Here is a 25,563-nt window from a genome sequence, read left to right as displayed (position 1 = left end):
TAATTTACTTGCCTGCTAGTCGGCCGATGGCCAGCTGGGCTCCAACGATTGTGGTGTTTGTTTTGTATTTTCGTGTTTCCCTTAAGCACAGGGACATGTTCCCAACGTCAAGTATACGGCAAGTAGCTTGCATTTTGCTTCTGTGTTCATCGCTATCCAAGCTGAGGGGCCCGAGGTGACCCCTACAGTAAGACCGCTTTTCGATTTCTAAGGATAGCTGGCGTCTCTCTAAAGATATCGTTTCGGCCAAGTGTTAGCGGCCACCGTAACTTGCTACCTTTGAGGATTGGTAAGCTCTTCGACACCGAAACACATGGCGTATGTGGACACGGACGCTCTGTAGTGGCTCCGTGGAAGCGGATACGCTAGGTTAGGCTCGCGGCTACCCGATCTCGCGCTTCTAAATTGTGTGTAAAATTGCCCAAGACGCAATGAAACTGATATTAACGTGGAAAGCGCATATTCTAAATCATAAATTAGTAACCATAGACTCCCTCCGACGTCGGATCGCGATACTGCGTCAAAGCTCTATTTTTCCTGTGCCAGAACTCTTCGAGGCACTTCCATCACCAGCCGAATATACCAGTTTCACCAGAACGAGATAGGCAGCATATCAGAAAAGGGCTCAACATTCCGAGCTGGCTAGGTGGGTTTTAGTGGAGGTTTTAATGTACGTACAGTCGAGCCCTTTTATAACGATGTTGACGTGAATACGAAATACGATCGTTATATCAGAGTATCGTTAAAAACGAGCTTTCGCGTAATTGCCGCTCGGGATCCGTACCGTCCACAGACCGTGCCACCTCACCCACAGTGCCATGTCATACATCGGACCTAGTCATCCACCATCATCCACAGACCGGCGTTTATTCACTGTGCTGTCTTCGTCATTTTTTAATCCATCCGCAATTTTAAATGCCCGGACTCGCGCTTGGAGTGAGAGGATATAAGGCTTGTAGGCAATAAATCGTTTGATTGTAAGAAAAAAAAACAGACCAATAAATTGTCTTACCTAACAAACAAGCACTTTTCATTACAAATGGCATAACGCTTAGCACACCATTGAAATTAAATACGGCGCCTCATGGTTTCTTTTCTTTATCCATCTGAAATTTTATCTAATAAACCACCGCATAGAGCATACATGATTGTTGAAGTTTTCACGGGTACGGCGCTTTTTGTTCTTGCAAGATGAATTCAGGCTGCACTATGCTCGTGACCTAATCAGTGCATCTCCCAGAACGGGAAGGCCTTTGGTTGATGCTCAGCTTCAATGCTTCTCTGCAAATGTTGTTGAAGGATGGCATAATAAACTTCGGGACCAACCACCGTGGGACCAACTACCAACATGCATCCACTGCTCGGGGTACTCATACAACCTCACTCCAACACTACCCATCATGGCTGTTGCAACACCTTCCGATCAGCAGGTGGTACGACAGGACCGCACAAATTATGCTGATAGGGTTCAAAACCTCAATTGGTCCGCAGTTTGCGTATCCATGCTCATGATTGTCGCGTTCCACTGAGCAATAAATGATTTTTGTTTTCGACAAGACAAGCCGAATTTCTGTGTATGTTAATGCTTGGGGGACGTGTGCCTCTTCCCTTGCATTTTCCTACTATATTTCCAAAAGGTGATGACCAGATTGCGGATTTGCGTCTTTTGCATATTTCGTTCCTGGATATGCAGGGCCTCCCTCAAATAAAGTGCTTGTGCGTGCATGCTGTGGGGCTGTATGAGAACGGTAGTCTGAGCTTTTATAGTGCGTGAAAATGCATATTTCGGATGTTAGTGTTAGTGGATGAGGCCTTGCATATCCAGGAACAAAATATGCAAAACATGCAAATACGCGACGTGGACACTAACATAAAAACAATTACTGCGTATAAATCCGCGGTCTGCTGATGACGTCCTGAGGACGCAGTGCCAACGAACGGAAACAGTCCAAGTGGTGGTGGCGGTCGTCCAGATGGAGCAGGGTCTTTGATCTACGTCCCCATAACCGTGTACTCACACGAGCGACATTTCCCCAGAAGCGGAAGATGCGAAAAGCGTCATAGCTTTCTGCTGTCACGTGTCTTCACGTGCACTGTAACCGTGGGGAATATCCTGCTACACAGCCACAATATATTCCGTAGCAGACGACAAGAAAACACGCTGTGTCGTCTGCTAAGTGTCGTCTGCGTAACATAACACGGGACGGAACGTCGGCTCTGTGAGCAGTGTTTTCGCTTTTTCTTCCACTAGAATATTCCGTGAGGATGTCGCTCGTGTGAATACACGGTAAATCTCTGGTTCAACACTGCGCACCATATCATCCTTAGCTATCCAAACACTGCTTACAATTTTACCTTTCACCGAATTTAAATTTACTCAGTTCAGCTCAGTACAGCTTTTGCTGTCTTCCGTTCAGATTTACCTGACCCCGCCACTGCCGAGCAGCTTTTATGTTCAGTTGTTCAATCAGCGGCCACATCTTGAAATATTTCTATCGCAAACCTCACAATTCCAGTGTTGAGTTTGTTCTGTAGTTAAGAAAAGTTGTCACATATTTTCGCTCACATATTTCGCGGTAAAAAAAGCTCCCTGACACAATTGTAAAAAGGGCCTCGTTGAACGAATTCAGTGCAGTGTTGAACAGGCACGGACAACACTAACTTACAACACATGCATATATCTCGTATTTCGTGTCACAGTCCTTTGTTCTTGAGAGCTAGAACGCGTTGACAATAAGCGCGGTCGGGTTATTCTTTTAATGCTTTGTCCCACACCCATCCCACACAAAAACATCTGCCTTTCAAGTCTCTTTCACAGACGAGACAGTGATGTGGTCGAAACACAGGACCATTTCCGACAACGCGTATGCGCATGCCCAGCCCTTGATTCCGCCATCTTTGAGTGGAAAACATCGCCATGGACCCACCTGCGGGCGACTGTCATGTTCATTGTGGGGAGATAATCGGTTTCAAGGTTACGCGGACGATTCAGGTTTGGTAACGAGTACAATGGGCTTTCACTCTTTCCGCATTCTTCTTCCAATCTTCTCTTGCTACTTTCCAACGCAACGTGCCAGTCCGAAAAGCGCGTCACCATTATTGGGGGGAAAGACACGACGTTCGACATTCCGTCGCCAGGGGCGACGCGAATATGGAAATAGTCCGGGGAGATATGTGCGTGTATCGTACTCGACAGACTGCCTTGCCGCTTACTGGGCCAGTTGGAGAGCTAAAGTGGGTCGCGATGGCATCCTCATCCCCCGTGCCATCTTATCCACCAGTGGTGAGTTGGCATGGTGGATGACCTGGCACGGTGGATCAGGTGACACAGAATCGAGGCCAAAAAGCTGTCAAACCTCTTCGCCCCAAAAAAGAGGTCATTGACGAGAAGCGGGACGTCATGTATACTTGATACGGCTTGTCCATACGGCTTGATTCCATAGTTATTTGGTATCCGCCCATTTCATCGACGCCATTTTATCGAACACCGTATCGTTGAACGACGTTGCATAGACGCCAATTCATTGAACGGCATTTCATCTTCACTCAACAGCTTTAGAAGGAAGAAAACAGGGCGTTAAAATGACCTGTGTGCTACTTTAAGTTGAACACGACTATAGATATAACGACAGTCAGGTCACGTGTAACAGCGGAGGTAGCAGTTTCGCTCTGTTAACTTAGGGCCAGTTCTCACTTGGCGACGCCCGACGCGTCGTCGTAAGCGGGCGGCGGAAATAGACGCGCATTTCCGGAGTCGGGAGAGGAGAGACGTCGAGCCAAAAAAACTGCCATGCCGAACTTCTTTCACGACGTCGGCGAGAGCTGCCGAGAACGACAGCTGGCGACCAATTAGGTGACACAGAAAGGCCACGCCCCCTGATTTTTCGTATGCTTTGGACGACGGAAGGCCACTGTGGTGAGAACATGAAAATTGTGCGCGCTGACGGGGCGGCGGAAATGCGCCTCTACTTCCACCGCCCGCTCACGACGCCGCGTCGGGCGTCGCCAAGTGAGAACTGGCCATTACACTCAACTGACAACTTCACACGAGCGGGCACAGCGACAAGGATCAAACGTAAAGAACGGTGCAACATTTATTTCGCTTTCCAACAGCTATCGAAAACGAAACAAAAATTCGTGCGATAAATAAGCGCCCCCCCCCCCCCCCCCGACACCGTAAAAACATCACACTTTTCCCCGTCATCTGCTCAACGAGGCGGACAAGGGGCTTTTGGTCGACTGCTGTGGAAACGAACACTATTCATGTTTCTAACCCAGTCTGCATTCATCAAATTAAACGAATTAAATTAAATTCATTACATGAAATTAAAGTAAATTTATTGCAAATAAGGTAGAAGCGGCTAGTCAGCTTGTAAAGAGTCCTTCCTCTGGCTTTGTGACTTGGCATAAATCCATGTCACGTGATCCATGTACACTTTGTGCAAGAAGACGCTGCTCATGAAAGTTTCACAAACGGTACGATATTACGTATTTTACAGGTTTGCAAACACGCAATACGGAAAGATAATTAGTAATCAGTGCTACACCACTGCGCAACTGTTTACTTTTCCAAACCATGAATATAAATCATATATTACAGACGGCGTCTCTAACTGGACAGTCCACCATTTCTACTGAACAGATGTCGTTCGCCAGCGCTACCGTGCTGTCTTCCGCGAAGCAGTATTGCATTGCTGACTGACCTTTTTTCCTGGCACAGTGTGCATGACAGCGTCGTGAACGGATGGGAAAAAGTTTGAAGAAGGCAGCGTCTTGAACATCCCGCCTCTCTGGAGCATCGAGAGAACTGAAGCTGGAACCCATTAAGTGAGGGAAAATACAATCTCTATACAGGAATACGCAGATATATACTCACATGAGCAAGCTGCCATGTAAATGGTGATGCTTATGTTTTGGTATTCTTGCACAATCTGCAAGGATTGCAGCCACCTCAGGATGTCGGTATACATAAACTACCGTGGTATGTGTTACCTGAATGAGTGTCATGATGCTGGTACCATCAACGAAGGCCACCCTTGAGAAGTCAAGGATGATGTACGAAGGTAGGTTGTTTGGTGATACGGTCGCTACCGAGATGCCCGCTTCGAACGAAGTTTCGTGGTTCACTGGGAAACTCGTGAAGGAGGGGCCTCGTGGGGTCGCCTGTGAAACAAAACTTGTCCTTCTATACGACAAGTTCATGTCACAAAAAAGGTATAAAATCTGTTACCGTTCCATTGTATGCTGCAATAACATCACGACGAGCTTTCTTTCCTTTCAGGACATTTCTGTAATTGAGAGACATTGACAAGAACGTCATTTATAAATTGCGACACGACGATGACGACCCCCTTATCAGGAATGTTATCATTCCTGTTATGTTATCATAAGGGGGACAACCCCCTTATCAGCCGCTGCGCGTCAACACGTTAGAAGCACTCTTTTGAGGACGTTATCATCTGGGCAATCTGCAGACCAGCTTCGGTGGTTCAGTTGATAGCGTGTTCGCCTACTGGTCCCATGGTTCCCGACCGTAAGCTAAACTCGGTGGCTGGGTACAAGTTGCTTTGACACGCTGTCTTCTGCGAGGGACGTTAAATACGGTGTGCCCTGTGGTGAGCTTTCAACGTACATCCTCATGCGGGCAAAATTATTCCAAAGTTGCTGTTGTTCTGCTTGTACCGTTCCGCTATTATAAATTACCGTGTGTATTTGCGTTATAATTTATAGTAGCGCACAAGTCATTTTTAACACCCTGTTTTCTTCCTATAAAACTGTTATAAGTAGGCCAGTAAGATGCTCAATGAGGAGTAACCCACACCACAGAGTCATAATTTTCGCAGAAATCGAATTTGAAGTACGCTGCAGAAACCGACCGTGCGCAGCGGTGCACTCTTAAAAAAAAGGGTGTACTTTAACTCTTTTTTTTTTGCCACATATAACGCCCTTTTCGAGAGTAGAATTACGCTCAAAAGGGTGTCTCCTCACTCCCTCAAGGGAGTAGAACACCTTTCTCCCTACTGGAGAGTAATATTACTCCCAGGAAGGGAGAAGGTGTTATGCTACTCCCTTGAGGGTGTGAGGAGACACCCTTTTGAGCGTAATTGTGCTCTCCAAAAGGGTGTTATATATATATGTGGCAAAAAAAGGAGTTAAAGTACACCCTTTTTTTAAGAGTGTGGTGGAGAGCAGTACCAGCCTGTTACCTGTCTGCGACTTCGCGCTGACGCATACAGGGCCCGCGGTCGCTGTTTGGTTCAGAGAAATGTCTGCTACACAGCTGTCGTCTGTTATTCGGCTGCTCGGGGCTCCGAAGAAGCATTGCTCCTGGCTCGGTCATGATTCGGGCACTCCTTCTATCCCTAGTTCTCCTGGGGTACCGGCAAAACTGGTTTACGACGCCACAGGGGCGGGGCCCCCGCTGATCAGCGAACCAGAACGCGTGAACACTGGAACGTCATTGGTGACGCGGCATGATGCTTCTCCTCGTTATCCCCGGCGTGGCGAGTTGAGGGTGAACGCGAGGAACCACGTTTCTGTGAGTTTCTTTTTTTTTTGTATTTCTGGTAAAGAAATGACACTCATGAAAACCTTTCGTACTATGCGGTAAATTGACATACACACTTTCATCAGATGTCTTAATCCGATTTTTTAATTTTTATTTTTGGTGGCCCTCTGTTCTTCTTTGAGCTTTTTCGAAAAAAAGAAAAAAAGTTCCGTAATATGTCACAACTCTTCAAATACAGGGTGTTCAAAATTAAGCTTTCACGAGCGCTACGCAAACACAGCGATGACAGGAAATCGGATGATAACTTTACGCTACTTGTGTAAGAAACAGGTGCTGCTAATTATGCAGCACCTGTTTCTTACTCGAGGAACAGAAAAAGTAGCACCAGTTTTCTTTTGTTCGCCTATTTATAAAGTGCTAGTGAAAGCTTAATTTTGAACACCCTGTATAAGTGTACTGCTTTCAAATATGTATAGCTTGTTCCATCAGACCAGTTGACTGGTGCGAAGAGGACATCTCATACTCACCGAACATTCACGTGCGTCGTGCGCGCTAGGCGCGAACAGAAATAGGAAGAATTAGCGAAGTGGAGAGGGCCACCAAAGTGGAACACCTTTACTCCTGGTATCTCGACTGCCTGGAAAACGGACTTTCGAATTACACTAATCCTATAATTAACGTATATGACTTACCATGTTGTACTTGTTGAGCGGAACGTAGAAGTCGGTGTTGGGAATGTTACCTAGTAGGTACGTCTTGGGGCTGCGTTTTGGATGTATTCAGTGGAACAGAGAGTTTCCTCCGTTGTACTGCACTTACCTTCTGATTTGGTAAATCAGCACGAATAGTGAAAAACTGACACCAATGATGAGGCCGAACTGTACGTCAACTATGATTGTGGCCAAGAACGACACCATCCAGACATTCTGCAACACAGCATTATTTATTATACTATTATTATTTATTTATTATATTTATTTCACCCAGCATTGGAAATAGCTCGCATCACATGGAATTCCTAACATGCAGCTGGGGTGCTATTTTTTCATGGAAATAAAAAAGTTACGAGAGAAGCACAGATGCTGTTTTTGTAGGTCGTTGCAAGGGGAGTATATGTTGGAACCAGATGAGTAATCATTTGAAATCCATTAATAAGACGTTTTCGGACAAATATGAGATAGCAGAATTGGAGCCAGTGATTATTCTTATCAAGCCATATTCCTACTACGAGGTTGAATCTACCTTTATCAGATCGCTGGTTTTACGCTGGTTTTAAAAGCAATGAACTGTTGTAGATAACTACTGTGGAACTTTCAGGGTAATTTGTAACGTAGATATAGGCTGTAAATAAGACATTTATGGTCATACCCCTAACTGCATGTGAAACAGTTACGTAGGCGCTACTTATTCCATCATGATGAACCCCCAAACGCTGTAAGAGTACAATTCACTCTAAGAAAAAAGGGTGTGAAGAGGTGGTAACTCCTATAGTTACCAGCTGGGTCAACATACATAGCGTCTGATAAAGGGCGTAAGAAAAGCAATTATCATATACCCAAATTGCTACAAAAAGGCGTACGTATTGAGAGTTATGCTATCACTTTGAACGGTATATTTGTGCTTGACAATATGTGTTACACGAAAACCTGAACGTACGCCGTCAATCCTAGAAATGTCCCAGAATGTCTTGAACTCTTTGACTTGCATGAAGACCTTCTTGAGTGAGATGAAGATGATTGAGGAGAGAATGGCCTAAAAGACAAAGGTATCCATACTTTCATTTTTTTTTCGGAACAAAGGGATGATGCTTCCACTCACAATGGGTAGCCTTTCGAAGTAATGGCCGAAACATAAGATGACGATTAGGATGAGTAGAGAATTGATGAAGCTCACCAACTGCGGAAAACAACGATTAATATTTATTTACTTATTCATTTAGAGTACATCAAAGGCCCCGACGGAGTGGTGGGTTCCTAGTTAGAGATAATAACAACGCTAGAAGTTATCGAGGCAGTTAGCGAAACACCGCATTAAATAAGATCTAAGAATAATAGGTTGCTTGGCAATAACAAGTTACATGACAGGGATTATGACAGAGCTACATATTATCGAGACAGTTATCCGTACACTATCTAAGAAGATGAATGATAATACTAAGCACAATCAACAACACAAATAACGACAAATTAAACTATATGTTGTGTTCAAATATAGTAACTTATGCAATGATGAGTAGTAACGAAGAAGATGACATTGAGGGGTTGAAGTGTTAATATATAATCCCTTTTAATATACGGCACTGGCCCCACCAATGTTGGACCCCTCTTTACCCCGTATCCGCATGGCGGCGCAAGCCTGCAATTGGCTGCTGACTGTAATCTGATATGGCGGTGGCAGTGCAGGCATCACTATATAGTCAGTAGGCTTGGGTGTGTGCTCCATCCATTTGATTTATAGCCCTGTCAGACGGGCAGTCTTCAATGATCATTGAAACCAATCGTCATTGAAAATGCGTGTAACGCCACCTAGCGTGTAACGTGTCAACCTGTCGGGGAACACTGAATCCAATACTCTTTGAGGAGTTGACACATTGCACGCTGGGTGTCACTACACACATTTTCAATGACGAGCCTATTACTCACATCCACACGTACACTCTTAAAAATGAACTTCACCACAAAGCACGCTCCTAGCCAACCGTCGTCCCGAATGACAACGTTCTCGCCTTTGTTTGTTGAAAACGGGAGGCGGAGCCTATTCTGTGCCGTGCATAACGAACGCAAAATAGGCTCTGCCTCCCGTTTTCAACAAATCAGAAGCGAGAACGTTGTCATTCGGGATGGTGGTTGGCTAGGAGCGTGCTATGTGGTGAAGTTCATTTTTAAGAGTGTAATTGCTCTCCCGCGGTATGTCATGGTATCATCATCATCATCATCATGTATTTGTCGTTGTTCCGAAATGACGTTGCAAGCGTTTCGTATAAAATCATTTGCTGTTACGTAAAGAATGGAAGAATATATGCATAGAAATGCCACAGAGAAGGCCAGAGCTTACAGTGCTCCACTTTCATTCTTTCGATTTCTTCCAATTTCTAAATGATTTTCCTCAATCAATATTTTAACCTTAAAGCGATGACGTTTACCTGCGTCTTCCCTCCTGCTCCTGCTTGAATGGAACTCCTCGGCACGGACGCTCCGACAGGAAAACAGGTGAAGAAGGAACCGAACAGGTTCGATGCTCCCAATGCGATGAATTCCTGCACACACACAAATCACTCGGTGTCTCTAATGGCTTCAACAAAACATCTTGCTTGTATCGTGTGATCCTGATACGTCTTCTTAAAGGAGTACAGAGGGCAATCCAAAATATTTTCAGTTACATCTGATGAAAGTCGTCAATTTGCCGAAGAACACAAAAGGTTTTGATGCATGCAGTGTCTCTTAAAAAAAAAAAGAAGAAAAACACACAAACACAGGCGCGCTCGTTCAGTTTTGACTCGCTCCCCGGGGTGTAACAAGGATGAGAAGGACGACCGTAACGTCATACAGTCTGCGCGGTCAGTCGACGTCAGCGCCTGTCTTTTTCTTTTTTTTGTGTGTGAGGGCTTTTTCCTTTTGTAGTCGGTAAACCTGTTCCCTAGTTTGACGTTTTTTTTTTTTATTCGTACTCGCAGACCTATGAAGAAATGTTCAATCTTTACAACTAAGGCCTTGTATGCGGTGCTGTACTTTATGAACTAAATACGTATTAATATGTGTGTGCATCTCTTTATTTTTCTTTGTTCTATACTCTTTGTTCTATACTCTTTGTTCTATACTCGTCACGTCGCATTTCTCTTCTCTCTTCGAGCAGAAGCCGCGCTTTCACCTCTTTTAGTGGAAAGGGTGACTTCATCTTGTTCGAGTTCTAAGATGAGGGCTTCGTAGGCGTCAGGTAGATCCATTAGCCATTACTAGTGCCACCTGCTTGTCCGTTAATTCGTATCCTCCATTAGAGAGTTTCCTGTGCAGGTCCATGAGCCTGCTCAAATACTGTTTCATGGGCTCTTCATCTTGACGTTCACGAAATCACGAAGCAACTGCAAAATATGCAACAGTCCATACTTCGTGTGTATTTCACGCAGGATCTCTCATGCTTCGTTAGCCAGGACAAAGGCTCCTATATCATCTAGGTAGCTGTCCTCTACAAAAAAAGAAAAAGAAAAAAAAAGTGGAAGGTGGGTGCCGTATTATTGACACGCCTCTCGTCGTCCATCATCTGAGCTCCTGGATACCCCTGGTCGACAGCTTCACAGCAACCCTTTTGCACACGCTCAGCTTTAGCTCTGATGGACCAGGCATGGTAATTTTACGAAGTCAGCTTCGCAATCTTGAACTCGTCTCGTAGCGCCATTCCTTCTTTCCGTATTGGTTGTCTCCTTATCCGCCAAGCGTCCCAGTGCTAGTCGTCGAGGCGTCCTAGGCCCATAACCGCAGGTGTAGCAATACGAGAGACAAACAGTCGAGACGTGTGCCAACGTCACCGCAGAAGCCTTCAATGGCGCAGAGAAAAGAAGGAACAACAGAGCACCCCACGAGAGCCGCCATGGCACGCAGAAGTGCTGAACAAACACAAAAACAAAACCTAATGCCCCAAACAGCTAACGGCACATTACACATATCTAACAATAATAATGGTAGTAAAAGATATGGAAATGTAGGCCCTACTTAACATGGGGGGCACTCTGGAGCGATTAACAACACATGGACATCTTCACTAATCACTTGCCTCTGTCAGAATGTGTTGTGACCCCTCTGGAACGTTGAGCACGTAGATGTGATTGAGACATCAATCTTGTACACAACACGTTACCGGATATTCAGTATTAGGCGTGGTAATGCTTCCAGTGGCCGGGGCAATGGTATTGGCGAACGGGAGGTTTATCCCTGTCCCTATTATGGCTTGCTCTCACGATATGTGCCACGCTTATTTGGGCCACGTTAAATTTAAGGACGTTCAATACGCGGCAGATGGAAAAGTGTGACAACAACTTGCCTGGTTGGGGTCAATCTTGTAGTTTTGCTTGCGCGCAAATAACCTAGCGATGGAAATGGTGATTGCGTAGCTAACCACAGCAACAGCCAATGCAGGGACGGCTAAGTTGGACAGCAGATGGGGAGAAAAGACTGGCAGGTGTGGCCTTGGGCTCCTGGAATGTCCAACGGCTCTTGTCAGTGACAATATAGATGCAACAGAAATTACTGACGTCAAAATGATATCTCGAAGCGCCCTTCATATACATCTCGCGTACATTTACAGATTCCAATGTGGCTTCACTTTCTGACGGGCGGCATGCAGAAATTAGTTATCTTCACGAGCGTATATGTTGAGTTGTGTACTCATTTGCCACTGCCGTGTATACAGACCTTGTACAATATGTAATGAAAACAGTGGGGAATGACTAGCACTAGCCCCGCACAACGCATGGACAGCAATTTTACATGCAATCGAGGAAATCAAATAACTTCAGCGCCTTAAAGCAGTAAAGGTGACAAATTTTTGCAGACAAAATTTTGGTGACAAATACCATAACGGCCCTTACTCGTGAGAAATTTCTTGGATGACAGTGATATTGTAGCCTTCTAGGTTGAGATGACTGGAAAGCAACGTTCCTACGATGACCTGTCACAGAAATAGCTTGTTAGCCAGACTACAATGACGTGGTCCTGGAGAACATCCATCTGGTTTCCATGCGTTCTTATGGGTGACCCAGGTCAACTAATTGAAGCAGGGGCGGACTGGCCTATGATCCCACCGGGAAACGATCGATATGTGGTGGAACATGCACGGTGCCGTGACCCACAAGGATCAAAACATGCGGAACAAACATCAACACGGGAACAAACATGCGGCAAGATACTCTGATTGTGCCCTGTTAAAACTGATCGTATACAATATGCTAGAAACACAAATGAAAGAGCGATCTGTGAAGCAGTTATTATTGCAACAGCACCAGATTGTATAGCGGATGGCGTCAGAAGGTCACGCAACACGTGATACGCGATCACGTGTTACGCTAATGTTACGCTAATCACGTGCTACGCAGTAATGCTAATACCACATTTCAGAAACGGTGCCCTTGTTTTATCCTGGTTAGGATAGAGGTCCAGTGTCTACGAAAATGAATGTTAATTTGTGAAATGATTACTGTGATTGCGCAAAAAATGAGCGTTACTTTTTTTTTTGCTTGAGGTTCCCTCAGCTACAGGACACCATTATAAAAATTTAAAAAAATGTACACGAGGCCTCAGGAGGTTAAGTAACCAGTCTATATCGACCTCCCTTCTTCTCTACTCCACCCCCCTTCCACTTCAGTTGTACATTACATGTTAATGACGAGTTCTGTGCTGTTTGTAATAGACGAGTTCAGAAAATCCCAGTGCTCTTTGCACGCGCATTGCATCCTGGGCGCTTGCTGAGCGGAGGAACGAAGAATAATCCTTCACATCCTCCTTCCTCCCCTTTTCTTTTCTTATTTTTCTTTCCTTCCCCTTCCCTTTTGTTTGGAATAGCAAGCCGACCCTCGTCTGGCTGACCTTTCCTTTCTTTTTCTTAATAAACATATTCCCCCCCCCCCCCTTCACATTTTGCTTTCGCTGACGTTGACACGTCGTGGACAATGGACCGGTAGGGGAGAAATCGTAACGGTTTGGAGGCCACGCGTTTCTTTCGTATTAGTAAGCTCCCACAGTTCAAAGCGGCGCTAAGCACTGTGGGATTTTCTGAACTCGTCTATTGACTTTCTCACGATCAAGGGGACACGTTTTCTCCAGGGTAAGGTAGGGAAATGAGTTTCCGCTGGGCTCCCTTCTCCTGAAAGAAAGTGGGTCGCCCCCTTCCATGTGGGCCCGTCTGAGGTTTTTCCCGGTAACATCGTTTGTCCCAGTCCGCCTCTGAATGGGAGCAAATGCTTACAACGACCATCTCGATCGGCACTGGGATGCCTATCTTAGAGATGAGCAGTGGGTCTAATGTGACCTTCACCAGTCCCATGACCAACAGGGAACTCGCTGAAAGAGCCAACGTCGGAAGATGCGTTTGCTTCAGCCGGCTTAAGAATTCTGCGAAGGTCTGAAAGGAACAACAATAACAACTTTATTACGAGATGAGGAACTGGGGAGGTAGGTCTGAAAGGAACGTAGGTGTGTCATTCAAGGAATGGGCGCCGCCATTAGTGCTGCCGCCCCGTTTTAGTCACAGGAACTGTGCACGTTCGGACCACGACCTACTAGATTATAACGACCATGTCAGGCGCACACCTTCTATGCGCCGCATTTTTGGAAGGTAGCGGTGGCGCTTCTGATCGTCCCAGTTATTGCTTCCTCAACTTCTACAACACTTTGTACTTCAGCTTACCTTAGTATTTCTGTACAAGCGGTGGACGTTCCACAGATGTTTCATTCTGAGGTTGATTATCATCATCATTCTACGCGTTTTCATAGGGGCTATCGCTGTCGTCTGCTACGGTAGTCGTACACACGCTTCTGCGCATTCAGAATTCAAACTTCCATCGTCCAATGGTGTTGTGCCGATCAGTAGCGCCCCTGGCGGATCGTGCGGACAGGTTCCTCATAGGGTTTTCTGATTGTGACATGGTCGTTATAATCTAGTAGGTCGTGGTGCGGACTGCCGGTTGCCGAGTTCCTCCATTTTCCCGTGTGTGTTTTCGTTCATTTTCGTGCCCGTTCGTATTCATTCCATGCCGGTTCATTTTCTCCCACTCGGGAACCGGTGAGGAACAGATATCGCATCGGCCAGCACTCCTCACGTGAACAACTGTGCATATCGCACGCGGAAGCGAGCACTCTTCTTTATCCTTGATCTTTCGTGCGTTGATACGCTATAGTCAGATGTTTACCGGATGACTGGTTATATGGAATGGTACGTTATCGTCAGTCATACTCATTAAAGACGGAAGCCACCCGTATTAATTCCAATGGGAAGAACGATTTTGGCAGTCCACCCCTGTTGTGTCGCCGCTGAGAACGAGGCTAAGGAGCGCACGGGGTCTAGTGGTTTGAGAGTAACACGACAAGGTCTATACTTGAAGCAACTTTTACTGAAGAAGCAATGGTATGGGCAGTATCGCATGTATGCTAGAATAAAGCACTGCATGGGCTCGGGTTTGCCCGGGCCCGGCCCGGCTTTCTTTTTGCGGGTCCGGGCTGGGCTCGGCTTTGACCATCGCGGGCCCGGAATGGGCCTAGGTCGGGCTCAAGCCTGTGTAACCTGTCCGTTAGTTAGCCACGGTCAAATTTTAAAGCCTGATACGCTAGCCTAGAAATTTCTCGGGCGGGCTTGGGCCGAGATACTTAGAATCTTTCGGGCTTGGTCCGGACCCGGGCTGGGTATACAGCCGTCGGGCCAGGCTCGGGGCGGGTAAATCAAAGTATGACCGGGCTCTTCCCGGTTCTAAGAATGCGGCCAGTGCAGTGCCCTACGCTGGAATGCATTTGGAAACGATTTTACATAAAACGGGTTTGACGAGCATAAGAAAATAGCTCATAACCATTTTGCCACAGAAAAAGATTCTCTTTTTGCCCAGACGGAGTAGAAATTACGAGTGAGGTACGTATTCGAAATAGTCTACTCGTAACACTGTATTCTAAATACATTTTGAGGTACAGTATTTTGCAAATAGTTTTTCATTTGTGTTTTTTAACGCGATCATTCCACATACTATAGCGTAGTAACGTTAGCGCATGTACCTTGACTAGCAAGAAGGGGCCAGAGTAGAGAGTAACGTTGATACCGAAGAGACCCGCCAATTGGCTGGAGCCGATATGAACAGAGACTCCAGCAGTGAATCCACTCACGAGCTGCTCTGAGAGGAAGTTGCTGAGCCCACCCAGCTGCAAGAGGCCGAAGACTAGCTGCAAAACAGTCAAGTACGCAATAATATGGTTAACTCGATGCCATACAGATATGTTTCAGACCGAAATCCAGGACCCTATGAATCAAGTAGTATAGGAAACACTACATGTGAGCGATCTCTGACGTCACATCCACGCCCATGCTGACGTCAGGCGACGTCATTGCCACACCAGCGGCACGTGCGCTGCGCCACTGCGCATTAAAATTTCAAATGTCAATCAAAAAACCATTTCCCGTTGCTGGATGGCGCCACAATAGAACACGCTCCAAGATAATTTTGCGTAGCTTTCAAGAGATGGCGCAGATGTTGGCGAAACATTTCAAAAACCAAGCAAGGATAGCGCGAGCTGCAGGTCACTACGAGATACAACTTCCACTCAAAAGACCTATCCCTGTTTACAAACAAATGACGTCAGATGGTGCAGCAGCGCCGCCACCTTGGTAGAGTGGAACTACTATAGCAAAAAATCAATAAGTCACAAGAAAGCGAAGTTTAAATGTGGTTTCTCATATTTTAAGATTTTTTTTGTAATTGTTTCAATATTATTAGTTTTATGATATTGTTTTGCTCCATTCTACCGGCAGCCCTATCTTTCCGATAGCCGTTTCTGAAGATGGCTACCGGGTTCTTCCATCTTGATTGATTGATTGATTGATTATTTAAAAGAAAACCAGGGAGAAATTGAAATGGTCTCCGGACTAGTTCTACTACTCCCAAAACAAAACAACAAACAAACAAACAACCAAAAACAAACATCCATCTATCCATACATCAATCTTCCATCTTCTGAAGCATGAACGGCACGAGCTTCTCTCGGACTGCACGTAGTGTCTCTAGCGCGTAGCGCGAACTACAAAGTCGTAATAACTAGGGCCAGGATTTTTAGGCACTAAAAAAGTGCGAAATAGGCAGGCATTTAGGCCCTAAAAACAGCGAAATAGGCAAATATAGGCACAATAACATTGTAAGCTTTTATTGACTCCTTGCTTCACTATTCTCGTAGCATGGCACAATGAAAGTCGTTCTCAAGTTCTCAAACTTGAAACTTGATCTGTTTGCTCTAAATAGGGCCTTGTAGCGGGAGAAGCTTCTTTCCACGTCACATTACGTCACAGGTGCAAACTTGAAACATGAAATCTCGTACGGGCTGAGGTCTTGATCTGGTGTAGGTGTGTCCCCGCCATATAGGATCTCTCAAATCTTCAGCAGTGTGGAAAGGGCCCCGATCCTTTTGAATGAAAGCCTCCATCTTCGTGGTGGCTCTGGAGCCCTTCCCTTCCAGGTTTTGGAGCGCAGAGCGGACACGTTGTAAGATCTTTAGAGATTCGTTCAAAGAAATGCCAACTGTTTCTAGCTTTTTCATGTTCGTCGACAGGCATGATAAATTTTCGGTTCACTGCGTTGTACTTATGGCAACCAACCGATGAGGTGAGCAGCCTTGTTAACTCTACTCTGCGACAGGAGACACAAAAAGCTAGCCCCACACCACGCGTTTCTGTTAAGGAGGTTACGTGTCCGTGAGTCACATAGGGCCACGGTAGGAGGCTGTTGACGGGGATCAACGTATCCCTCTTAAGAAGGGTCGATGAGTCACAGGGGTGCAGAAAAGATGGCTATCAGAGGGGTCAACGTATTTTTCAGTCTTTGTGACGTCAAGGTTGCGACGAGAATAAATGTGTGTTGGAAGAGGACAAAACGTCCCGTTCTGCCATGATATATAACATGCAAGTAAGAAGGTCCGGTCCCAAATTGCCTCAAATAGGCAATTCTAGGCACGAAACTTGGAAAAAGGCATTTATGCATGAAAATGTTCAGTTTAGGCATTTATAGGTAGTTTTAGGCAAATGCCTAAAAATCCTGGCCCTAGTACTAACAAACCACATTCCGCGCAGGGTTATGACATTGACTTTGAGATGATGCAACTCTTGGGGTAAAGCCTTCTATTCTTTCGGCGGTGGACCGGGAGCGCGAATGAAAAGTGAAGGCACGAAAGCGACTAATAACATGACCTCATTCGTGTGTACCAGAAGCCACCCGTGACCTATGAAGGAACATGGCTTTGTGGAACAGCGGTGTTCTCCGCCCGGGCTGTTTCGGTTTCACTATGTCTACCAACGTCATGATTACGTCACGGTGACGTTTCTTCGGTAGAGGTCTATACTGGACTGGAGTTAAGTCCAGTTCTCTCAGCTAGGCTTGGCCTGACACAAAAAGTTATGGCCTGTGCTGAAGTGGAAGAAGGAAGAAGTGTAAGAAGGTACAGGGTGCGTTTTCTTATTGAACCCGAGGAGCCAGGAGTTGGGTAACGACGTCGGAGCCTTTATCATCACGTGACTCCAGAGTAGCCACCTTTGACCGTAATTTTAGAACGGCTAGAGTTACTCTGCGCTCAAAATGGCGGACTGGCCTGGCGGGCGAGACGATGTGGAAGTGCTGGCAGACACTCTGTTTAACAACTTAACGCACGTGCGTGCACTCCAGCATTTTTTGAAAATGCTCGACAGTTTTTAACCAGTCCTACATTTCGAAAATGAACACCACACATATTGTCTGTCAACAGGACGGTTGGTAGCAGACGACGCATTGTCGTCTGCTAGCTTGTGTGTGACATCAGAACGACGGCTACCCTTCTTCAGACCAGAGTAGAGTAGAGTTGTCACACCCTGGCTACTCTCGCTAATTTTCGCCGGCTGAGAGTAGTTGCCAGAGTTGAATAAGAAAACGCACCCACAGGCTACAGAATAAGAACCAGCCGCGACAAAAATATGTAAACCGAAACCAATTTATTACTGCAACAAATGACCTGCTTCAGTTGCAGATTTTTCTCTAAAAGGTATCTACTGAAGGTCCCAGAAGGGGCAGTACCCATTTTAATGCGGACGGTCACCCTGCTTTAGAAGTTAGCTTTTTTCACGAAACTAATTTGAATTTTTATTTAAATAATGAGCGCCTCCCGCTCATTCACACGGTGCGCATCTTGTAGATGGTATTGGACAGATACTTGTAAAAAAAGAAAGTTACTCGATTGGTGCACCGGTTCGCGAATTATTTAGCCCAGGGATTTAACTGAAACACCCGGTATATATATATATACCTGATATATTCCAACGAGAAAAGACAGAGTGGAGGCCACCTGCGCCGCCGTGAACTGTTCCTTGTTGCTTTCCACAAGGCTTCCTGTCATGATGGAGACGACAGCGAAGGCTCCTGTTATAACACAAACAATTTGTGGGTAAGATAATATTCAGCAGTGATGGCTAGTAGTTAACTACATGCAGTTAAACTACCTGATTTTAGTTAAAAAGTAGTTATCAACTACTTGCGGAAATGCAGTGGCAACTACTAGATTATTATGATTATTATTTATTGGTCCATCAAGGGGCCTTTAGGCCATTACATGAGGGAGTGAGCAACACACTGGCACTGTACATCAAACAATGAACATAGACTAAAAAAACAAGAAAAAAAACACACACAAAAAAGACAGCAGACAGAAAAAGATTATAACAAGGTGAAAAGCAAAGAATATGTCTACGTTAGAGAGCAATGATGTGCATGTACGTGGAGCGACAATGGTCAAGTGAACTCGGTGATTAATGCGTTGGTAAATTGGATATGATCCGTGAGTTCTGCAATATGCCGTGGGAGTCTATTCCAATCTGATGATGTTCGTTGAAAGAAGGATGCCTCGAATGATGTTGTACGTGACCGAGTTAGTAGTACCTTATGTTGATGGTCAACGCGGCAGGAAAGGTAAGAAGGGGAGCGGATGTAACTACTACTACTAGATAAACTACCATTTTGAGTAGTTCACTACAGTAGTTAGGTTACTGCAGGCGCCAACTACTTCTGATTTTGCCGCAAGCTTTACGGCACGATTGTGCTTCCGACTTTTACCTTGAGCTACTTAAAACTTCAGACTGGGCCTGTTGGTAAGGCATGGCAGAATAAAAGCGCTAAAAACACGAGGACAACTGTGTGTCCGTTGTCCTCGTGTTTTTAGCGCTTTTATTCTGCCTTGAGCTACTTGTTTGATGAGAACGGAGTTGCAGAGCAATTGTGTCGTACGTGTGTACTAAATCTTCACTTTTAATGCTTGTCTAGTGAAGCCTCATTTGCTGCGAAATAATTCTGCAACTTAGTTTATCGCGTAGGCACAGAAAGAATCCCGTCGTAAGCTTTGTATTTGACGATCGTAGCAATGGCTTGAGGCAAAGTTTATCATTGCATGTGATTCATATTTAGGTGTCCAACAACACTACAAGGGATTGGTGTTGACGGACAACGTTAAGTAGTTATAGATGTAGTTAAAATACATTGCAGTAGTTAAAGAAGTAGTTTTAACTACTCCCCTGAAAAGTAGTTGAACTATAGTTAAACTACTCCATCGCGAAGTAGTTAGTAGTTATAGTTAAACTACTGTAGAAGTAGTTCACTGATATACAGTGTTAATGGGCGTAACCTGCAAACCTTGGCGGACTCCAACAATGCTTCCATTCTCGCTGTCTGTACTATAAAAGTTCGTGTTAGAAACGTTGTTAAATTGAGTGTTTTTATGTGGGATTCAAGTGATTCCTGAAGCGATTTTGAGAGCTAGTCCTCGTTCGCACCGTGTTCTGCGAAATTATGTCTCTCATAAAACTCTCATAATTGCAATAATGGATGGATAGATATTTAAAGAAAAATATGGCGATGGTAATTTCTCAAATATAGATCCTGCTACTCAATTAAACAACAACAATAAATGGTGGAAAAGTGATGACGACATGCGATGTTTCCCCGTGGTAGCCACAGGATCCCACCCCACTTCAAAGAGGTTAATATGAGCGAATGAAGCACAGTTAAAAATGACTGCTTGGGTTTAAAAAATGTTTGCAACTTGTTTGTAAAATTGCTTGCCTTCGGAATATATAGCGAATTCACCCGAGAAATTATTATCGAAATCAACCCTTGAGACCATACTGATGACGTCATCAGGACAACGTCGACGACCGAGTCTAACAAACAAGTTTATTACTGACGCATAAGTGAGAAACCTCCTGCAGATAGTATTATTGATCAAAATTACGGTTGACTTTCCTCGTATGAATAATAAGTTAACTTACCAATGGATGCGTGCCGTGAGCTTCCGAAGATCGCGTACATGATCATGGGAAAGAGGGATGTGTAGAGACCGTAGACAGGAGACACGCCAGCAAGTAGGCTATAGCCAAAGCCTACAATTCAAGACGCATATCTTAGTGAAGGCAATTTCCCCACTACGAAATAGTTGCTTGTGGAATGCTGGATCCACATAAAGGAACAGCTGAAAGACAACGTGTTATAAAAAAAAGGGGGGGGGGACAAGAAGACGCAGGAGAAGTACTTTGCTGTTGTGTTGCCGTCCGACGATATCTCAAAATACCCCAGATTTCATGACTGACGTGGCTGTACGCCGAAATAAATGTTTTAAAATAAATCATTAAAAATCCACGCTTAAAATTTCACCTTTCAAAATTCGGTTTCTGAAATAAATCGCTTAAAAATACACGCCCTCAAAATAAACGCTGCTATAATAAGTCATGGTTAGGCTTAGGAAGGTAATGTTCCTATGATAGGTTAAGGGCTACAGCTGCACGATGTTCTTTTCGGTGGAACATGCTATTATGGTGTTTCTTACTCATGTTTGTATTGTTATCAATTACTTTTCTTCAAAAAACAACTTTGGATTTCAAATGTCCAGTTTAAAAGTGATGAGGACGATGCGCGTATGAATACAGGACACGCACTCTTGACCCTTGAACCAGCCGAGCACTGAGCTGTGAACGAGGCTAACATGCTTCCGTGTGGGGGGAGAAGAGAAACAGATAGAGAGAGAGACAAAGACAAAGCCGGCCAGGATATACGACCAAAAAAATTCGCCAGCCGCCAAATCAGAAAACATCACCCCACTAAGTTGGCAACGCTGGCCACGGGTTACATGCAAACATACAAACTACTTCCGGTGTAGCGAAATCCTCGTTCACAGTTCTGGCCCAGGCTAGCCCCAAGTGCGATGAGCGCACTATTTCCGCGGCGAACGTAGGGCCGTCGGCTGTCCACCAATCAGGGACGGTGGATTTTTAAAGATTTATTTCGAAGCGTTTATTCTTCAAAGTTTATTTTTTGGTGTTTATTTCAACAGCGTGGATCTTCTCGTGATTTTTATTGAAGAGTTTATTTCGAAAGTTTTATCTTTAAGAGATTTATTCTTGAACGTTTTATTTTTGCACGATTTATTTCGGCGTCATCCCCACTGAGGCCTAGCTTGGACGCAGTCATGGTCAGCAGTGTTTCACTAATCGAATATCTTTCTTATTACGGGTGCAACGAAACGCCCTCTGCCTGTGTCCTTGGGCATTTCCTCCGCCGCTTTACTTGCCTTCGTTCATGTTCCCAGAATTCATTCGCGCGTGTCCATTGGGGGGCGTGTTCTATTGAACGGGTCGTCTAGCGAAATAACGAGGAGCTTACTGTATTGATTCAGCATGACTCTTCAGTAAGACTATGACCACTTTATCACCTTGGTTCAGCACTGTCCCTTTAATGCATGCTGTTGTGTAGATATATATGAAGCCTCTCTGCACGGCCGGCCGGTGTATTGTCAATACCATAGGGTTCCGCATTTTCGGTTTTAATCGAAAAACACCGAAAAAACATACACCGGGTAAATCTTCCCTCATTCGGTTTTAATCGCAAAACACCGAATACAGGGGGAACACTCAAAAACATTGTCTTTAGTGAACGACGCCACACGTGACGTTAGAGGACGCTCTGGCTGCTTAACGTGTCGTGAGGGTCATAGACTTGCTTAGCTTATAGATTTGCTCGTTAAAACTCACTCTGGGGTACGTGAAACACAGCAACGGTGATGCCCGTCAGGACATCCGGCAAGAGGTCTTTCTTCACGCTGTAGGACTTGACCCAGGCCAGGATAGGGACGTAGGCCAAAATGCGTGTCTTGAATCGTTTCCGTTTCCTTCCCAGCACTCTCCGGGCCAAAGCCAGAACTCCAGGACGCAGATGTTTCGAGGTCGCCCCGAATTCTGCGTCGAAGTGTTCCTGGCTGAAGGCGGGTCGCTGCCGTGATTGGCCAGACACTACGGGGTCGCGAATTGGGTACCGCCCTGAAACATCGTTTCATTATTTGCTATATGCTACATGCATTTGTTGCAAAAACAAGGGTTTCTGAACGTCGCACAGTGGGGCCAGAGGCCGGTTTGATTGGACAAAACCCCAAAAATGAAAGTTAAGATTTTTTTTATGAAACACATTCTAGGGCATGCTACAGTCGTGAGACCAATCCAAACTGTTGAATATGTCACTTCTCCCCTGAAACTCTCAGCGCAAGAGCGACTTAAAGATGTAGAATAATCCGCAGGTCTGTAAAGCGGCGCAACTATCGCTCAGCATCAGTTTTGACGCTGCGTGCGCCGAAATTCTGTTGACTCATGCAGGTTCAAACTTCCTCGATGGGCCGCATCCAACCACAGCGTACAGGCGGCGGCACACCGTCGGTATTCGGTTCTTCTATGAATGTTACTATTTTTTCGTTGTTTCGTTCGACGTTTTAAGACGTATGAAAAATGCTAAGCAGTGCCGAGCTTAGTTATAAACCTCTACCGGAGAAACGTCATCGTGACGTTGGTAGACAGACTGAAACCGAAACAGATCGGAAGGCGAGAGCTGGGTTCACGAATCGGCACTTGTTCGCTGCCTCCTACTGAAAGAAAACTAGGACCGAATAGACCGTTTACAGCAGCCAGTTGCTTTGGGCGCTAATAGATGGCGCCACAGTAGCCACGCCATTGCTTGCCTTCTGCGAGTGCCTGTGCGCCTTTGCCTATGTGAGTGTTTCCGACCGATGACGTCATGAGGCTCGAGCAGCAGCGATGTCGATTCTCGAGTAGCTCGAGTCAAAATAAACGAATGCAACCTCTATTTGGCAATGAAGCATGCACCGGCTACAAATCACAGGAGCTCATTTTCGCAGTTTTGCAATTTTTGCACCCGTCACTGTTAGAAAAAGGTATAAAGAAGGTGTAATGATGAGCTATTGTACCTTTTTTATACCTACTGTTGTAGGTATATACCTTTGGAGGGTATAGAAAAGGTATAAAGTGCCGATTTTTACCTCCAATCACGCACAAGGGTATAAAAGAAGTATGAAGGAGTGATAACGTAACATATTTATACCTCATCATCACGTGTTTATACCTCGTGTATAGCATATTGCTCTTCTATTAAAGAGGCGTTCTGCACCGTTGCACGAAAAAGAGTTAGGAGTTTTGTCGGAAAAATATGCGCCAGAAAAGTAGGGGGGGGGGGGGGGGGGCGTCCCGATAGGTTCGGGGGAGGGGCACACACCCCTTGGATCCGGTTATGATCGTCACTGTATACACTTGTAATACTTAGAAACGTGATGCATGGCCTAATGTGTTATCGCACATTCTCTAAACGCTCCTGCGCATCACTCCTGCTCATTATCTGCCGCTCAGCTCCTTGTGCTCACTCATGCTCAATTCATTTGCTACATCGAGCACAAGTGAATATGAATGAGAACTCTATAATACGTGCGAATAGGTGCTAATATATATTAAAGAACGCAATGGAAGTACGCGATTGAAGAAAATTCGACGCTAGGAAAACTCTGCTTCGTAAAGTTTTCTTCAACCACACGGCATCCAAGTATGCAAGCTCGACACTGAAACCCGCTTGCTTCCATGCGGTTGTAAGTAGATTTATGCGCACATCTTATTGCTGAGTATAAGTTTCACAAGTTGCATTCAGGATTCCAAACACATTCTACGCGAAAATAGTTCGTAAAAGAGCAGGGAATCTTACCTCTTGACGAGTCGGCAGGTAAACTGGCCATCACGGTAAATACTCCGGTGCGGTCGCTCGGACATGAAGATGGCGGGCTTTACGCGTCACTGCTGCAAGTGACGGAAGTGCATTCCACGCTCTATTGATGGGCACCCCCACAACGTCTAAAAGAGTCTCCTTTTCATTCCAACACCAATCATGTATTCCGAATTACGCAGTCAGGCTACAGCATATATTTTTTTAAATAAAAATTACTGATGGTGCCCGGACCACCTTGCCTGAGTTGAGATGGAATCACCCAGGCATGAAACCTTGCAGTTCCAGCAGCTTCCGCCGCCGGAGCCACAGTTCCGCAGAAGTCCAAACCTATACTTCAACCTCGGACTTGTTGACGGTCACAGCAAGTGACCCCAATGGATTGGTGCGTAGAAAACCACCATGCAGTCTACGCGCAACTTGCCAAATCCTGGCAGGTCTGTTGAAGGGCGAAAGCGTCTATTCTCTCTCTATATAAGCGCCGACTTATTATTATTTAATGTCAGTCTGCATGAGCGTCAGATGTTTGCTCTCTTTCTTTTTCTTCTTTTTTGTTTGTGTGTGCGTGTGCGTAGAGCAGTGAAATGCAACAAGTCCGACCTGGAAGGTTCAATGGTACGAAAGAGAAACAACAACTTTATTTTGAGATGGAGAGTGGGGAGGTTCATCGCTACGAAAGAGAACATCACAGGTGGATATAGATTTCACTGTAAACTTGAAAGTCACAGGTGTGAACGTTCAAGTTTATGGTTCAAGTTACAAAGCTTCCGTCACCGTCGCTCGAGAGGTATGTAGTTAACTTAAGAGTAGGTATTAAGTTAAGGGTCCTGCGATTACCACGGGGAAGCATCCCATGCCATAAGAACTGTTCATTGATTCATTGTTTCCGTTGTTGTGCTTCCTTAGATTGACGTTTGGTGACTGTCGTAACAAACTTCTCCAGCGGAGGACAAAGTAGCTATCGGAATTTTAAATTCAGATAATTGATTGATTGGTAAAGGAACAAAAAGTGGAGATGTTTCTCACAAACCACTCGAAACTAGCTACTCCACGACGCGTTTTCTAAGGACCCATATAATGTAAAAAAAAACGAAGGGAAAGGAGGGTGAAGAGAGACAAACATGGTTGGTCCATGAGTGGATCCAACAACAACAATAACTATACATGAATGAGGTGATACATGGGGTGAGGTGATTCACCGCAACAATTGCGGTACCATACCTCAGGGCATGTGGGTTAACATATGAATGGGGTGACGATG

At 45.2% G+C, this 25,563-nt stretch overlaps 1 protein-coding gene across 1 annotated transcript; it reads right to left on the bottom strand.

The window, feature by feature from the left end:
• Positions 1-1,154: 1,154 nt before the first annotated feature.
• LOC135400652 (prestin-like) lies at positions 1,155-24,315 on the bottom strand. Its single transcript, XM_064632481.1, has 19 exons — positions 24,285-24,315; positions 22,283-22,567; positions 20,528-20,638; positions 18,517-18,629; positions 15,256-15,420; positions 13,463-13,618; positions 12,090-12,169; positions 11,543-11,696; positions 9,651-9,764; positions 8,327-8,404; positions 8,165-8,260; positions 7,328-7,434; positions 7,201-7,270; positions 7,036-7,145; positions 5,231-5,288; positions 4,993-5,163; positions 4,877-4,931; positions 4,704-4,813; positions 1,155-1,281 (listed from the first exon to the last, which is right to left on the bottom strand). The coding sequence occupies exons 1-19, from the start codon at positions 24,313-24,315 to the stop codon at positions 1,225-1,227; spliced, it is 2,121 nt and encodes a 706-aa protein (XP_064488551.1). The 3' UTR covers positions 1,155-1,224.
• Between the last annotated feature and the right edge of the window lie 1,248 nt (positions 24,316-25,563).

The sequence above is a fragment of the Ornithodoros turicata genome, chromosome 7 (assembly GCF_037126465.1).
Source record: "Ornithodoros turicata isolate Travis chromosome 7, ASM3712646v1, whole genome shotgun sequence".
Classification (NCBI taxonomy): Eukaryota; Metazoa; Arthropoda; class Arachnida; order Ixodida; family Argasidae; genus Ornithodoros; species Ornithodoros turicata.
Note: the sequence above shows the minus strand (reverse complement) of the source record. Positions and strands in the feature narration are given on the sequence as shown.

Excerpts from the sequence above, each read along its gene's own strand:
- LOC135400652 (XM_064632481.1), bottom strand. The coding sequence starts at position 24,315 with ATGGCCAGTTTACCTGCCGACTCGTCAAGAG. Across the intron at positions 18,630-20,527 it reads CTCACGGCACGCATCCATTG|GAGCCTTCGCTGTCGTCTCC; the intron begins GTAAGTTAACTT and ends GTGTTATAACAG. Across the intron at positions 5,164-5,230 it reads TTGCAGCATACAATGGAACG|GCGACCCCACGAGGCCCCTC; the intron begins GTAACAGATTTT and ends TTTGTTTCACAG.